Raw genomic sequence first — 17,606 nt, 5'->3', positions numbered from 1 at the left:
TTATAAACAACATTAAGATTGAATTAGTATGTTTTCCCTTTCTAGGGAGGAATTATTTTATAATCAGGAATTTTCTAGATGTTGAAAAAGTGTGATACCTCTGAGTATTAGCAGGACATTACCATGTATTCAAGAAAATAGTTTTTTTCCTGTATAGACAAGGTAAACTATGGACAACGTTGTAACTGCAGAGAAGGGATGGGAAAGGGGGAGAAGAAAAAGGGGGAGAAGAACTAATTATTATAACTGCCATGGTTTGACATGAAGCAAAACCATGAAAATAACCTAACAAAGCAGCAGACGCTGCTGCCCAAACCACTTCTGCTTAGGCTAAAGCACTGAATAATGCTGGAGGATGAGGTGTTGTCAGTGACCAGAAGGAGTGCATGGAGCTCCACCTGGGGATGATGAGGAGCCCACCAAGAGCTTATGAGTCAGGATTTAAAGGAGGGCAGGGACAGGAGACATTAAAGTAGAGGTCTGCTACAAGCCACCACGGAGTCTCACTGTCCATCTCCACCAAGGAAGACCAAGCGGATGAGGACATCATGTTCACAAGCTCATGTCCTCACAGTGGACTCCAAACACCCTGATATCTGTTGGAAGCACATCAAAGCAGGGCATAAACCCGGTTCCAGGAATGTATTTATAACTTCCTTCTCCAAGTGATAGAGGAGCCAATGAGGAGAGGTGCTATGCTGGACCTAGTTTTCACTAACAAGGAGGGGCTGGTGAGGAATTTGAAGCTCAAGGGCAGCCTTGGCTGCCATGACCATGAAATAGTGGAGATCAAGATCCTTCAGACAGTGGGGAGGGCTCACAGCAAGTTCACTACCTTGGACTTCAGGAGAGCAGGTTTTGGACTCTTCAGGGATCTGTTTGGTAGAGTACCATGGGATAATGCCCTGAAGGTCAGTGACCCAATGGTTAATATTCAAAGGTCATCTCCTCCAAGCTCAGGAGCGATGTGTCTCAGCAAAGAGGAATTCGGGCAAAAACGCCAGGAGACCTGCATGGATGAGCAAGGGGTTCTTGAACAAACTTAAACAGAAAAAGGAAGCCTACAGAACATGGAAGCAAGGACAGGTGGCCTGGGAGGAATATAGAGAAAAAAAAAACAGAGGCTTCTGCAATCAGGTGCAAGCCTCCAGTGAATCTAACAAGCCATAGACCCTGGTTACAAGAAAAAAAAGGACAAAGGCTTGTCTTCAAAGCCCTCCTTCTGGAGTGCCCACTACAAACAAGTATGAGGCACTCGCAACAAGGGAATTTGACGAGCAAGTTCCAAAAGGGGAAAACCCATCAAACAACCCACCAAACAACTCATCAGCTGCTCCACCTGCAATAGGTAATGGACACTGTAGGAAGAGGCAACGGGTGCTTTTTGTGGGTGACTCACTGCTAAGGGGCACTGAGAGACCCATCTGTGGAGCAGGCAGGGAGTCAAGAGAGGTGTGCTGCCTGCCTGAAGCCAAGATTAGGGATGTGGCCGAGACAGTGTCACAGCTCATCAGGGATGCAGGCTACTACCCCTTACTTGTGTTCCATGTAGGTATGAATGATGTCATGAGGCATGACATCTCCAGGATCCAGATGGATTTTAAAACCTTGGGGGAGTAGATAAAAGGTAGAGGGGCTCAGGTTATTTTCTCCTCTATCCTCTTCACTAGAGATAAAAGGGGAGTCTGCAATAGAAAAATCAGCCAAGTGAACTCCTGGCTGAGAGGCTGGTGCCGACGGGAAGGCTTTGGGTTCTTTGACAATGGATCCTTCCTTGGGAACTAGAGCTTGATAGGACGGGATGGGATTCATCTCTCCCGTAAGGGCACTGGAATATTTGGGAGTAGACTAGCAAATTTAATAAAGAGTCTTTAAACTAAGGGACTTGGGGGGTGGGGGGAGAAGCAAAATAGAACAAGCTGTCCTCTCTAGCTGGGAAACAGGGCAGGACAGGGAATGCAATGGTAAGTGTCCTTCACCTGCACACTGGGCTGAAATATGGAAGGCTGACCAACCTGAGGAAGAGCCAAACCGGGGAGGAACCTCCTGCACCCGTCCAGGGAAACCTGTGTGTTTGAGTGAGCCCCTGTGCTGCCTCTACACCAATGCACGCAGCCTGGGGAATAAGCAGGAGCAACTGGAGATGTGGGTGCGGATGCGGGGCTACGACCTCATTGCAGTCACAGAGACGTGGTGGGACAGCTGCCACAACTGGAGCACAGCCATGGAGGGCTATGGACTGTTCAGGAAAGACAGACTGACAAGGCATGGAGGTGGAGTTGGTCTTTATGTGAGAGAGCAATTAATGTGTACTGAACTGTGCCTGGGTGGGGATGAGGAGTGGGTAGAGTGCTTACGGGTAAAAATCAATGGCCAGGGCAAGGTAAAACTGGACACAGTTTTCACAGGTGAACACTTGAGTTTAGATCCATAGCAGCTGCACCAAACACTGCAGGGGAAGCTCACAGGGAAGACACATTTATCAGCAATTCTGCAGTAGCAAAAAGAAACACCTCTCACTGACAGACTGCACTCTGACCAAGGTGATGAATCTCTTGTGTGAGTTTTGTTGTACAAGGTTAGGCTCCAGCATAGCTATCCTTGCATTCAGAAAAATTATCATTGAATGTGTCCAGCTGCTGTCAAAATGTGCAAGAAAATATAAGAATAAATGTTTACTTCACTAAAAACAGGGACTTCAGGTTTTCTAAAACTGTATTCCCAGAGATCTTACCCTCTCACCAAGTAGACATCTATTATATTCTCTAAAATCTGCTATATCAAATTTTTAACTACTAGTAAGTGAGGTGCTAGGATTCTCAAGGTAGTTTAAGAACCTCTTCATATTATAGCAGTCAATGCATCAAAATTAATTAGTATCAAAGCTAGTGAGGATAAAATGATGGCTAGAAGATCAGAAATAATTAAGACTGATAGGTGGTGAAAAGCCAAAGAGCCAGAAGCTAAAGGAATACTTGGATAGATGAAGACTGACATAGCAAATAATTCCTTTTCAAAAGTTTAAAAAATGCCTTCTACAATAGTTTAGGTTGAAAAAAAAAAATTGTCTAAGATGCTTGCCAGCATTTCATTTCTATAAACTCCATTATGTCCAAACATCTCAAACACAAGCCCTTTTCAAACATTTCAATCAGTATACCTTCCCACAGAGCAACATGAGCTTGAACTGACTTTTAGTTATGATACTGCTTCATAGTGTACATTCAGGAAAAAATGTTATAGGTTAGGCAATTTCTGTATGTGGAATGTCACCTGGAAGAAAAGTCATGAGAGCTGGCATTGATGTGGTCTGGGCAAAAAAATCTATGTATGTATGGCTTGGCAGTGTTTTCAAGTGTTCAGTTTGTAACTTCAAAACTCAAGGGAAGACAATCTGAAAAAACACAGCAAGAGTCATCAAACTCTTCCTTCAACTCCACACCACATAATATTATATTGTTCCTTTCAAAACACTATAAAACAGTACAGTATCTGGCAGAAGCTGACACTTCTCTTGTTGGTAGTAACTCTTATACTGTTCCATCAACATATAATTTAGGGAATAAATAAATAGCAGTGCCATCTGCCCCACCCCACAAGGGACTAATATATCAATCCCAGCAGTAGTGGACACTAGTGGACACTTTACTGTCATCTACTGATGAACTGCAGTGCCAAATAGTTTGCCGTGCCTTGGTATGGAAAACAGTAATAATGAAACAATTTGCACAGATGCAACTAGAGAAGCAAACATGATGCTTTTCAACTCCAAATGCTGCATAAACAATAGTAAGTATCTGACAGCAAAGTGTGGTCTTATCTGTCCCTTAGTATTTAAACATATAGTTGAGAGAAAGAATGTTTGACTTTACATACTAGATTGTATGAAAAGGTCAGATATCATCTCAAGAAACTTTTATGATTACTAATGCAGCATTTTTGAAACTCTGCACTGATGCATGTAATTCCACATTATTAAAAATACTCAAATACAGGTTCTGCTGTGCATGCTTGGTGTACTTGGGAAATTAGTAATTATTTCATGTTTTTTTCCTGAAAACATACAAGCCCAAAAAGCATAGTGAGATTTTTGAGCTAAAGATTTGACTAAAATTATTTCATCACAAATTATACTTCTGTAGAATGGTTTAAAAAAAAATCATTCAGTTGTTTCTGTCATTTTAGAGCAAGATTTGTCAAAATCAGAACTTCTGTTTTGTGGAAGAGTCTCTTGACTAAATTTCCTCATGACCAGGGTGACATTGCTCTGGGAAAGGTACCTTATCACACAAAACAGATGATTCTGACACTTCCGACACACAAGTTCAAATCTCTGCTCTTTCAATCTAACAGAGATTCAAGTATGACTCAAGAAGTGAAGGAAGGAAAGATATTATTCTTGGTTGCAAACAATGTTCCTCAATCACTTCTGAGGAGATTAGCTCTAAGTGTATGTAGTCATGCATTAAGAAATCAGTGTCTTACACTCCTGCCTATGCAATTAAGTGTTTGCATTACTTTACTCACCATTCCGTGATTTAGCCATGCTGGTATAAAGTTATCAAGTAGCTTTGGGTAAACCAATTCCCTGTCATAGATGTAGATGCTCCAAAACATTGTCACAACAAACTAAGAAGAAAAAAAAAAGATAAGACATTTTAAAATATATGCTTCTGAACAATTATCTACAGATTTCAGGTAGCAAAATGGGGCATTTAGCATATTATCTTTGGACAGATATAGATGTTATTTTCTTTGACCACATCCTGCTTTAATCAACAGTGGGAATCTGGATTACTCTTGGCATTCACAGGAGCTTTAACTTTTCATCTGCTGAGGTTTTTTTTACTTTCTACCTGTAAAAAAATATAATTTTTTACTTAAATGCCTGTTGCCCAATTACAACTGAGAACTAAACTTTAGTAGCAGACATGGCACACAAATAATGTTTCACCACCAAGAGGATAGAAAATAAATAGAAAGGGAGGTAAAATATCACTTGGAATTTATGGAAATTATAATTATGAAACATTCACCCCTGCACAGAAGATGATAAACTCACCTTTGTACTTTTTCATGTCAGCCATCAAAATTAGCATTTAAAAAAAAATTCACCTTTTAACTACTCTGCATACAATTCATGGCCTGGTATCCACAGAAAAGAAGTCTAGTATCCTGCTTATTTGTCAATACAAAATTTGTCTTGGTTCTTGCCAGAGACTGTTTACCAGGACCCCAGAGAAAGACCATAATTTCCTCTTGACTGAGGACAGGATAGATGGCTTAGATAAAGTTCGCATAAAGATAAACTTTCACCAAAGTATGCACAAATTCTTTATAGATATCTTGATGTCTGAAAGTCAAAGATAACATAAACCCACAAAAATTTATATAAATAATAGTTTTGGTTATCCTAACTGGGGAAAGAACAAAGTCAGTAATCTTCTAAATAAACCAGAACTGCTTTCTCACCTTGAATTTGAGTCATACTTTTCTAGTAATAAAAGGCTTATTGTTTGCAGCAGTAAAATGCAATACTTGGAGCTTTTCAATGACTATTTTCAAGGGATCTCTACACAATAGTGACAAGTCCAAGTTTAACATTTGAGAGGCAAAAGATAGCAGAGATCTGCAGGGAAGTATTCAGTTACATACAAATCAATGTGGCCCATGATCTTACAGTTAATTTGGGGGGGTCAGTAAAAGAAAAGAAATATGGGGTGAGCACAGCACGGCCAGCGAGTTACTAGTGTGTGTGACAGTGTTCTGACTTTATAAAGTTAAAACTGAGGTTACAATTTATCAATGGCACCTTGTTCTAACCACAAACATGCAGGCTTCGGCCAGCAAGTTATGTGAATGACCTGAACCAGTACACTGTTCCCTCAGTGTGCATACAGTACATAGTTTCTTGGTTTCCAACACACTTGACTATCTGTTATGATAGCTATCAGTGCTGGCTCACAATAAGCTTGGACTATTTGACCAGTGCACAGAGGCCATGAAAAAAAAAAATTATGATGGACAGCGTGAAAAATACTGCAAGTGTAAAGTACCTCACAAGAAGTCTCTCTGCTGGGCTAGTCTTGGCATTGGCACAGCCTAGATCTTTACGCACCTGCTGACACATGAGTGCCAAGATATGAATAGCTGAACAGCAGGGAAAATGGAAGCAAAGTATCCTCTTCTCTATAGGCTTCCTAGAAGTCACATATTATGACAGTGGGTCTCCAAGAACCTGCTATGACCAACTGGGACATAAAAACATATTCTCAGGTGCAAGACCAAATGTTTTTTTGAAGGAAGTCTTACAGCAAGAAAAATCACCCAGGCTTATGTTGAACCTATTACACTGAGTACAACAAAGTCGGCATGTTTTGAACTTTGACTTCTGTGTGAGGCAGAATAAAACAATGTCAAGGAGGTAAAAGAAAGAGGGGACATGCCATCTGTCCCTTAACCAAAGTCAGCCAATGGATGGAACACGATCAGCGTAGTCAGTTGCAACCATCTGGAGCTACAGACGGCAAATGCTGCTTAGCAAAGCACTATCACCAGGCAGACATAAGGTAAAGGAAGTGCACAAAACCCAAGGTGTTACAGAACTAACCTGTCCTGGAGGACAACCTGATGTGAGACTAATGCAATGCCCTGGGGAAAAATCCTTCCAGTGACTGAATGGTTCACCTTACCTTTCCTTACAATTAATTCATTTGGATAAAATGAACTATAGAAACAAACTATTTCGATAAAAAGAACTATAATGAGGACTTGCTATTTAGGTACCTTGGCTGTTTCTGAATTTGTTAAAGTAACAAGCAGCTGTTGGTCTAGTACTTTTAAATCACCTCTACTATGCTTACACTTTGGACTTCTGTTTGGGCTTGGCTTTGCCAAGATCACACATGGTCATGTGGTGCCAGACCATGACACAGTACAGCTGCTTCTTTATATTACCTATGTAAGGCTCAATTAGAATTGCAGCTCCTAGACTCACACTGCCTTCCTTGTGGCACAATTCATCTCCACTGTGGAGACAGTCGTGATACTACCCTCACATGCCTGGCAGGAGACATCTTTCAGAAGTCAAATACTTTTCTTTTGTTCCCAAGGCAAAATGGCATGTAAATCCCCTTTCTCCTTCCCCTTTAGAGAAACTCCTAGAAGAAAAAGAGCACCAGCAATTGTTCCTACACTTCTTTCAACAGAAGCATCCTGAGATTGTCAACTTGCCAAAGACAGCGACTGCTTGGTTAGACGAGTCTCTCATTTGCTACTTACCTTATCTGGGGTCATTACAGATCAAAGAGAACCTCAAATTTGCATGCAGACCTTGGAAACCATTTGAAAATATGGAGTAGCTCATTTGTCATGGGCATTTGAAGTATTGTTAAACTAATACACAGAAGCAGAAAAATATCAAGGATGAAAACTACACTGTTTTCCCACTTAAGGAGACATTATTTGAGATTTTGTACATCTCTGAAGCTTCAGAGGACACAAGAAGAGCATGTGGTGCTGCAAAGGGAAAAATTTTAAAGGACAAATTGGGAAATGGTTGGTGACTCAAAAGGGAAAACAAGTGGCTTTATCAAAACACCACAAATGGAAGCAAAGAGAAACTAAGAGAGGAAAGATAGTAAAAAAAAAAAACCAAACATAATTGGCTGTTTTACATGAGTCCAATCAAGAAATGTTATGCAAACAAAGAATGAACCCAGTAGAATTTTATTTTCCTGAACGGTGTGTTTTTGGTTTTAGCTGGGCTGCACAGTTCAGTTCACTCATTTCCCAGATGGCCTCATGACAATGAAAAAAACTGCAACCCTTTGACCTGGACAAAAGTACAGCTAAAGGTAAGCTTTCTGGCTATTTCCCAAAACATTTACAGTTAACTGAAAGTATAAATACATTGTTTGTGAGCCCCTTTGAGGGTTAAAGGCATTACATATAGAAGCAAAGTGTTATTACAGGCAGACCACAGTAAACACAAGTTAGTAAGCTAATGGCTTTTGGTGGGATAAGCTAGCACAGTATCATATCATATGAATTTAAAAAGAGACAGTGAAGGGAAGACTCTCCTCAGAGAATACAGATCAAGAGGTAACTGCACCACTGCTCACTCATGTTCCCATTGCCAGCCACCACGTCACCACAGATAAGGGCAAAATCCAGAAGGGAGATTTTGGCATGGTCAAGTCAGTTGCGGAAATAAAAGTATGTTGTAATTTGGTCAAATAACAAGGTAAATATGAGACTGCAACAAGTACCTACATATCTTTTCTCAGGATAACACCTCAGGTCAGTGTTAGTGATGAACTATAAAAGAAGGGTGATCGGCTTTCCTATTAACTGTATCAGTACTGAGAAACAACAGATAAGAAAGCATTGCTGGCTTTCTCTCTTTCATATTACAGGTTTTTAAAAACACAAAAGTACACCATAAAGAACATGAGATCATTCTAGCCAGTTTAGACTCAGACCCCAACAGAGCTATCAAAGCTACATGATATAAAATATCAATGGTAGAGTTTGTGATTTTCTAGACAGCAGTCTCAATATATATTCTCTTTCTTCTTCCTATTTCCATTAAACACAGTTCTAAAAAACTAGAAATGCCTTTTATCTGTTCTTCTTATTTGGTACAAATTACAAGAAACATATTGATAAAACCATATATAGTTTACACAAAACACTACTTAACCACAGAAACTTAGCAACTTTATGATCTTTCTCAAACAAATAGAAAAAAAGTAGGTCTAAAACACTGGTGTAGTCTCTGACTTTTAAATGTGTCTCACACTTCTCTACCAGCGCAAATTATTCCCAGTATAAATCTCCTTTAAAGGAGTCACTAAATGCAGCCAGTATAGATGAGAATCGGTAATGAACTTCTAAAATGTCTATGCAAGCATTTTGCTTCAGTGGATGCTTCCTGATCTCTTAGGCATTAAAACAGCACCCCAGGCTTACAATAAACTAAAAACGGCTAGGAAGAGTTGTCCAAAAGCTTTTCATGGACTAACGTTTTATCACACAGAATATGAGTCTGTTGATTTCCGATGTCATTCTCTTAAGAGCTGTATTAAAAAGAGCAGTAATAGGTAAACAGTAGTCATCATGTCCTTCATAAAGTTTCATGTTTATTTTTTGATGCTCCTAAACAAAACAGTGGGGTGGCAATTCAGTTCTATTTGAGCCCCTGAAGATATACAATGCATAACACAACACTGGAGAGATGTGATTTGCTACAAAGATTTTGCAAGGTCCAATTTGTTACAAAGCCACACAAGGAGATTGTTTGCCCTTGGGCTGGTTCTTTACCCTCCTTTGGAAGGTGGGAGGAGGTTGGTGGTCAGACTTCCCAGGTGGCTTATACGTAATACTTTTTTAGGAAGTACTAAAAATGAAATATCTTATTTCAGTCCTTTTTTTTTTTCACACATCTTTGTTTGACTTGGGAGTGGAAAATCCTCATCTGTTTTTCAGAACAAGTCATCTCAAGGGCTCCAGTAAGCAGGAAATACAGAAAAAAATGTGTTGAATTGCTCTCAAAAAACTTCAGTTAGTGTGCTTTAAAATGTTCCCCTAGTATTTGCAATACTTCCTAAATGTGCTCTATGTAAAACACCAAGCAATAAAAATAATTTAGATGTTAAGGTAACTGACAAGTACTTAAGCATGACCACTGCTGTTACATTAGAAACCCAACAAGGATTTTATTCACATCCGTCCAGTTTTTATGGGTAAAGGTTCCCCTGTGTTGCTACTGGAAACCACTAAGAAGCTCCATGGAGACCTAGGTGGGTGAGTCTCAAATTAAAAAAGTCTGCATTTGAACTTCTTTTGTTCCTTCTTTTTTTCTGGGGAGGTGGAGTGAGGAAGCTGTTGAGAGAATATGGGAAATGAGGGAACTTTAACTTTTTTCCTGCAGACGCTCTGATGTTTAATAACTTCCTTCTAACAAGCACCTCCAGCATACCAAAATTTCACTGTTTTCTTACACATAAGTAGCTCTTTATAGAACAAAGTCAGCATTAGACATTTGCTGCTTTTGGGCCCTGCACTTTTCCTACCCATAATCCCACCAAAGAAGAGCTCCCAGTGGCTGGCAGTACCTCAGGCATTGGACAAGGCTTTGGCAAATGGTAGCAGCATTGTGATAGGTGCTGCTGGAGAAGATCCCTTTCTGGGAAGGAGTTGGGATTAGCACTGAGTTATGAAGTGCTGCTGTTTGTCTCCCAGTAGCCAGGAGAAGAAACAACGACAACAACTTTTTTAGGCCTTCTTTTTAAGAAATATGTGGTAATGGATTGCTCTCCCTCATCACAGAAAGGTCACCTTTAGAAACGTAGAGCATCTATCCACTGAACTTGGCCATTTCTTACTATTTTCAGGATTATTTGCTTTTTTAATCTGAGACAGAAAGTGTTTCTGTATAAAACTCCTGGGAAAGTAGCTAGCTCCAGGTATGCAACACATGCAAAATTCTAGTAGCGTAGGACCTGATCGAGTCTCCTTTTGACACATAAACCTCACATTTTTCTATACCTTCTGTGTGCTTTTTTTACATTACTGACAAACTCCTTTTTTTTCTACCTGATTTCTTCTGTCAGCTCTGAATCCTTCACAGGATTAACAAGGAACAACATGGATTTTTGCTTCCTTTTTTGCCTATGACAAAATGGCTTACAGCCTGAACTCCAGTCAGGTAGTTAACAGTGTGAACCATGACACAGTCAGTACTTCACTACTCCCAACAATGACATATGGTGCAGAAAAAATTCAATCTGACTCTCAAGATGCTACAGTACAATTCACGTTTGAAATGACTCGTGCAATCAACTTACCACTGCAAAGTACTTTTTTAATGAACTAAAATAATTTCAGCAACACCAGTGCTCTCTTACCTCATTTCTACTGTTTTTGTCTTTCTGCATAGTCTTTTGTATAGAGGTGAGAAAGTCTTTCAGACAGAAAACAATCAGTAATAAGACATACGCAGATTAACACTGTACTTACCACTCCAACAGGGAAAGCTAGAACAGCCATCATCCAGTCACGAAGGGAAATTAGTTTTTTCAGCTGCCTCTCTTGCTCTTGACTGTCATTTCCTTTAGTGAGAAGACTGGACAAGTCAGTTAAGACGCAGATCCCGAAGAAGACGGCCTGGATAACCTGCATGGAAGGGAAACACACTCTTGAACACAGAGAAGATGAGACCTCTGGCAGAGAGCAAGTGGGACACAGGTGCATGTGAGGAATATTGCCACAGAATTGACATGGCGAGTGGAAAAACATCAGTCTCTTAAGTGTAGGTACAGTTTATTCCCATTAAAAGCCAGTTGTGCTTGTAGACTGAAAGTTCTGCATGCACTTTGCTCCTCATGTATGGGGGGAATCAATGTGAGTGGAAGGACTGCCCCAGTGGTGGGACTTGCCATGCTCAACTCAGACATGTGTCACCTGCCAGGGACTGAACTGCAGTCACCCCTTCCTGCTTCACTCCATATGACCCATCCCCAAAGCCACAGTATTTGTCTTTCAGGTGGAAAAAGTGAGGAATACTCCTTGCAAAAAGAAAGAAAAAAGATGAGCATTTTGTCCACTTTTGCCAGGTCTCCTTTGGAGACCCTACCTGCCCCAGACATTGCACTCAGAGTTGAAGAAGGTGCCTGAGACCTCCTGAGAGATGCAAGCACCCAGCTTTGGCAAATTGATCACTACTTCATTTTAGGTAGCAAATGACAGAATGAGCAAGCTGCAGGAGTTATTGGAGATTTCTTATCATGATGTAGGTACACTTTCATTTATCTGCCCTTTCCTTTTCTACATTTATGTATTTCTATGCAATATCGTAAGATTATCTGTTATATTAAATTGGTAGTTTTATCACCTGAATCCACTGATTTGATACAAACTGCAGTTGATCTTAGTTTGATCACAGCATTTTTCTTCCTTAATTAGCCCACGGAAATTTTAATAAGTTAGCTCAGGAATGCTCTTGCCTGAGGACCTGCACATCCTCTCTAGCACAGTTCAGAGGAAGTGCATGAAGTTTGTTTACTCTCCAAGTTGGAAGTCCAGGTTACAAACCCACATGCATCAGGTAATCTCAGGTAAAAAATTAAAAAACATGGGCTTGGTTCCCAAACTGCACAGTGACTCATAAAAAAACTCCATAAGCATATCCTTAAAATACATACAAGTTTTTCAAAGCAAGCATGGAGCACTACTTTAAAAGTCTTATTTGTAAATTTAAGTGTTCCTCAGACTAGGAATCTCTGACTACACAGCAGACCATTCATAAGAAATAAGAATAGCACATACCCAGATTTTGGAAAAAATACAATTTATGTGCATACATCTTTGTAGAATTTAGACTATAGTAAGTAAAAAAAAAACCCTTAGGCTAGGGGACACTGATCTGGAACACGTTAGTGAATGGAAGGAGGGAGGCTGGTGGGAAAGGTAGGAAAGCAGGCAGGCAGGAAGGAAGTAAATCATAGAATGGTAGGGGTTGGAGGGGACCTTTAGAGATCATCTAGTCCAATCCCCCTGCAGAAGCAGGGTCACCTAGATCAGGTCGCATAGGAACATGTCCAGGCAGGTCTTGAAGATCTCCAAGGAAGGAGACTCCACAACCCCTCTGGGCAGCCTGTGCCAGGGCTCCCTCACCTGAACAGTGAAATAGTTTGTTCTTATATTTAAGTGGAACTTTTTGTGTTCCAGCTTCATCCCATTACCCCTTGTCCTGTTACTAGCTACTATAGAAAAAAGGGATGTCCCAACCTCTGACACCCTTTAGATATTTATTAATAAGATCTCCCCTCAGTCTCTTCCAGACTAAACAGCCCCAGTTCCTGCAGCCTTTCCTCGTATGAAAGATGTTCCATTCCCCTGATCATCTTGATGGCCCTGTGCTGGACTCTCTCCAGCACTTCCCTGTCCCTCTTGAGCTGAGGTGCCCAGAACCGGACACAGGACTCCAGATGAGGCCTCACCTGGGCAGAGCAGAGAGGGAGAAGAACCTCCCTCGATCTGCTAGCCACACTCTTCTTGATGCATCCCAGGATGCCATTGGCCTTCTTGGCCAGGAGGGCACATTGCTGGCTCATGCTTAGTTTATTATCAATCAGCACTCCCAGGTCAATCTCTGCAGAGCTGCTCTTCAGTAGTTCGACTCCCAGCCTGTACTGGTGCATGGGGTTGTTCCTCCCCAGATGCAGGACCCTGCACTTGTCCTTGCAGAACCTCATGAGGTTCCTCTCTGCCCAACTCTCAAGCCGGTCGAGATCCCGCTGAATGGCAGCACAGCCTTCTGGGGAATCAGCCAGTCCTCCCAGTTTGGTGTCATCAGGGAACTTGCTGAGGGTACACTCTGTCCCCTCATCCAGGGCGTTGATGAAGATGTAGAACAAGACCGGCCACAGGCCTCCAACTCGATTCTGTGCTATTGATCACCACCCTCTGGGCTCTGTCATTCAGCCAGCTCTCAATCCACCTCGCTGTCCACTCATCCAAGCCAAACTGCCTGAGCTTTCTGATGAGGATGTTATGGGAGACAGTGTCAAAAGCCTTGCTGCAGTCAAAGTAGACATCTACTGCTCTCCTCTCATCTAGCCAAACAGATATTGGTTACTAGAAAGAAAGTTGGAAATATGTAATGTTGGACAGATTAAAGCACATTCCCTTCCTCAACAATCTTTATATTACTCAAATACTTGTAAATTATAGCTGTAAAACTGTGAACAACAGACATTCAAATAGCCTCTGGATCTGCTTGCAATTCTGCTACCATTGTTCTCCCGTCTCCAGGTTGTAGCTACATATAATTTGCTTGATAAGTAGATGAAGCAACATTACAAAACATTCCCTGAAGCCAGAAAATGTGACAGGCTGCTAGTGCTAGAGCTGTATATTGTGCTATAATAGGAAGGAAAAAGACTTGAAGAAGGAAAAACACTTAAGACTGGACTGGGAAAAAAAAGTATACCAAACAGTAATGAGATCAATCTGAGTGTTAAAAAGTTTAGGCTGAGTATCAGGAAATATTTCCTAACAGTGAGCTCTGTCAGACCATGAAATAGTTCTCAGAGGAAGTGGTGGAAGCCTCATGGCTTGAGTCATTCAAACCAATATTGGACAAAACACTCAATAACACACTAGCAGGGCTTGGACAAGTGACTAATGGATTATTTGCAGCTCTAACTGCTGATTCCCTGAAATGGTCTCTCTCCAAAGAAACACTGACTCAAACAATCACACGCCCACTTTCCAAGGGAATTGAGATTGTACATCCACTAATCAATCACAAGCCGAACAGCTTCTCTCCCCATTATCCTGTTATGAACACACGGCTTCAAGGGAAAATATAATGATATCATTGGGAGTAACTGAAAACTCCTAAAGGGAAAAGAAGTACCCAAATATTTCAGAGAATAGTTATGGAGTAAATTATTCTACAAGAAGATTAACAAATAAAAAATCCATATAGAAAAATTACGTATTTATTGAGAACATTCAGTCAATGAAAAAGTCATAGAGTGTTCAGGTAGAAACAGTTCCAGCTTATTCATACCGAAAGTGTACGCACATTTGTTCTAACACTTCCTTTCCTTTCTAGAACCTGCAAGAAAACTCTTCTCACACCTATCAACATTTAGGATTACACTGAGGACCTCCAGAGCTGCATGAATCTCAGCAGCATAAACTGAAGAGTCAGTCAGTAATGATTTATGTCCTTTGTGGGTCTGGCACAGGAAAAGTATAGCATGTAGCTACTGGTGGTTTATGGTATGAACAAATTTTTCAAGTTCATTCTCCTCTGTGTGAATGCTGTCTAACAGATGTGAAAAGATCACAGCAAGGGAGTAGAAACTCCTCTAAAAAATATTCTCCAAAGTGTCCTGGTGTTACCTCAAATTTAGGATGACATTTTCAAAACAAGGACCTTCTTTTGAAAATCTGCAGGTGATGAATCTATACATGAAACGTCCCTGAGATATTAAACAAACAGTTGACTTCTCCCCCACCCCCCTGCCCTCCACTTGGAAATATAAGCAACTAACAGCACCTCAGAGGAAATACGTTCCAATTTTGCCTCTAACTAGAGTTTGAAGGAAAACAGTGATTTAGAAAACTACAAATACAAATTTGACAGAAAACAGCCATATCTTTGTTGTACCATGTAACAGTGATAGAGGCAGAAACTTGGAAGTAGAGTATGCAAAATCAAGAAAATCATTAAATCAGTTATAAAATAATAACTTACTGCTGACCTCATTTTCTCTGTTGAAGCCTAGAGGGGCCACTGCTACTATAACTGGTACTACAGTATCCTTAAGCTGTGATAACATAATTACAAGTCGTGGAAATGACCATTTACAAGTATTTTAGCAATACAAAACTCTGACCAGAAAAAATACTTGCTAAGCTGCTGCAGGAGAAATCAGCTATGAACAGAAGATGAAAACAAGCAGCCCAGAAACTTTCTCAAAGAGTGAAATCTTTTCAGATTGTATATCGGAAAAGATTGTTCTCTGTGAGTCATTAGAATAAATTAATTTTTCATGTCTCTTCCCTAAAAGAAAATAAAGACCTTCTTCAGCAGGACAGTTTTTCCACAAGGTGCTCACTGCAGGATGGCAGCTAATGACTACCCAGTACTCCCCCTAGTTTGACATCTTAAGAGTTGGGCAGAAAACACATTTCATCATAATCCTTTCTTCAGGACATGGAGACTCCCCTCTCCTCTGTGCTGTTGGGCTCCACAGTGCAGGCAAAATCTCTGCACAACTGAGGTCAATGGAAATACTGTCACTACTCTAACCAAGGCAGAAAACTCTCATTAAATGTGTTGAATCCAGTATCTCATTGCCTGTGGACTCATCCTCTTTCAAGCTCGCTCCTATAATCAGAAACATTCCTTAGAGCTCAGGACAGAAGAACTTGAAAAGTCTGTGCAAGCATACTATTATTCATGGATATTTTTTCTTCTACCTACTGTCGAAAATGGAAAATTCACTGTCCTCAAGTTACCATTTTTGAAATTAACAGCACTTAAAAATTATTTCATGTATCCCTCTATAAAATAAAGCATCTGAGTAGGCTGGCAAGTAGACAGTGGTGCAATGATAAAACATGGCAGTAACACTCACAAAATGAGCAATAAATAACAAAAGAGCGTGAAAAATTAAGTAACTTTTACATTTTCCAAAATGCCACATTTATGCATGGAGTCCAAGCACGTGTGTGCATGTACCTCACGCAAGCTTCCACTGTTTAAAGGTAAGACTACCTTTAAGAAAGAGACTGAAGGGTCTGGAAGTATAACATATAATTCACATTCAAGTCTCACGAAGGCCTGACTGATCCCTGGGGGCTGGCAGCTGTGAGGACAGCAGTCAGGGCCCATCCCACCCCTGGCCAGGAGCAGTCCCAGTCCTGGGCACTAGGTACCTCCCTACGGATTGGCGACCAGTCTAAAGGTGGGGGGCAGACATAACCTGACTCATCAGAGCAACACTCATGCTTAAGACAAGCTGTGGCTCTCCATAGGAAGACTAAAGTTTATCTCTACCAGCGTGCAAAATCAAATTGCTGAAAATTGTCACTTCTTGCATATTTCAGATGTCACAATCCCAGAACATAGTCTCATTTTCCATTTCAAACAAGAAGGAAATGATTAATCACCTCAGCATAGCTGTTATTGGTCTTTGTCATCTTGCGTCACTTTAGCTTTCATTCCTTCAGCCTCTGGATGTTACAATTTGATGTAAAAATGTACTAAGCTTCAGCAAATAAGATGATTGTATTTTAAAAACTATGAAGTAATTTAAGTCAGATTTTTACCTCTTTGCCCATTGTAAACATGACTGATTGGACTCGGTTTTAGGATCTTGCTCAGTTGTAGTGTATCGAGCTGTGCGTAAGCATGTGTGGACAGTCTGCAACCTCTAACACAGCTATATAGTTGCAATACACAGAACAAGACCTGGTTAAGTCAAGAACTAGGTATTTTTGATAGAAAGTGCACTGTGTTTACAGGATGAAGCCATGGGCTCTATCTATTTATCAATTCTGTTACTGCTCTTGACTGCATGAAGCTATTGATTCTTCTTGTCTGTCACCATTCCAGTGTTACTCACAGGCACATGGCTTTTACTCTTGTTGCTTCTCCTCCCTTTGCTGTATCTTCATTAGTTATAACAGTAAGTAGAAGTTTGACAACGTATAATCGAGTGCTAAATCTTTGTACCAGAGAAGCTACTAACTTCAGATAAAGAAAAGGCAAATCTTTGTGTCTTCACAAAGACAAATGCAAGAGAGACACAGATAAACAAAAGCAAGAAGCAACAGCACTTTAAGTACTAAAACACAAGTCAGGGTAACATATCTAATCACTAAATCTACAAGAAATTAAAGTTGAAGGGCAAACACCCTGAAAAAGTACTGTGTGCTACTCAGAATAATTACTTCAGTGCCAGGAATGGGGAAGAGGATTTGTATTTTAAAGGCCAGAGAAGTACCACCCTAGGAGATTCATTGACTGACATTAAATTGCGGCATGCATGCAGTCAGACCTCCTGTCACATCTTCTTCCA

General features: G+C 40.6%; 1 protein-coding gene across 2 annotated transcripts in view; it reads right to left on the bottom strand.

Moving 5' to 3' along the window:
- Positions 1–17,606, bottom strand: part of AIG1 (androgen induced 1) — a 126,545-nt gene that overhangs the window by 80,474 nt on the left and 28,465 nt on the right. For both annotated transcript variants that reach the window (XM_061989725.1, XM_061989724.1), the window contains exons 2-3: positions 11,023–11,178; positions 4,528–4,629 (exon numbers count right to left, since the gene is read on the bottom strand). In XM_061989725.1, the coding sequence (XP_061845709.1) occupies positions 4,528–4,629; positions 11,023–11,178 (258 nt within the window). The remainder of the gene's footprint in view (positions 1–4,527; positions 4,630–11,022; positions 11,179–17,606) is intronic.

The sequence above is a fragment of the Colius striatus genome, chromosome 2 (genome assembly GCF_028858725.1).
Source record: "Colius striatus isolate bColStr4 chromosome 2, bColStr4.1.hap1, whole genome shotgun sequence".
Lineage (NCBI taxonomy): Eukaryota > Metazoa > Chordata > Aves > Coliiformes > Coliidae > Colius > Colius striatus.
This window is presented reverse-complemented; position numbering and strand designations above follow the sequence as displayed.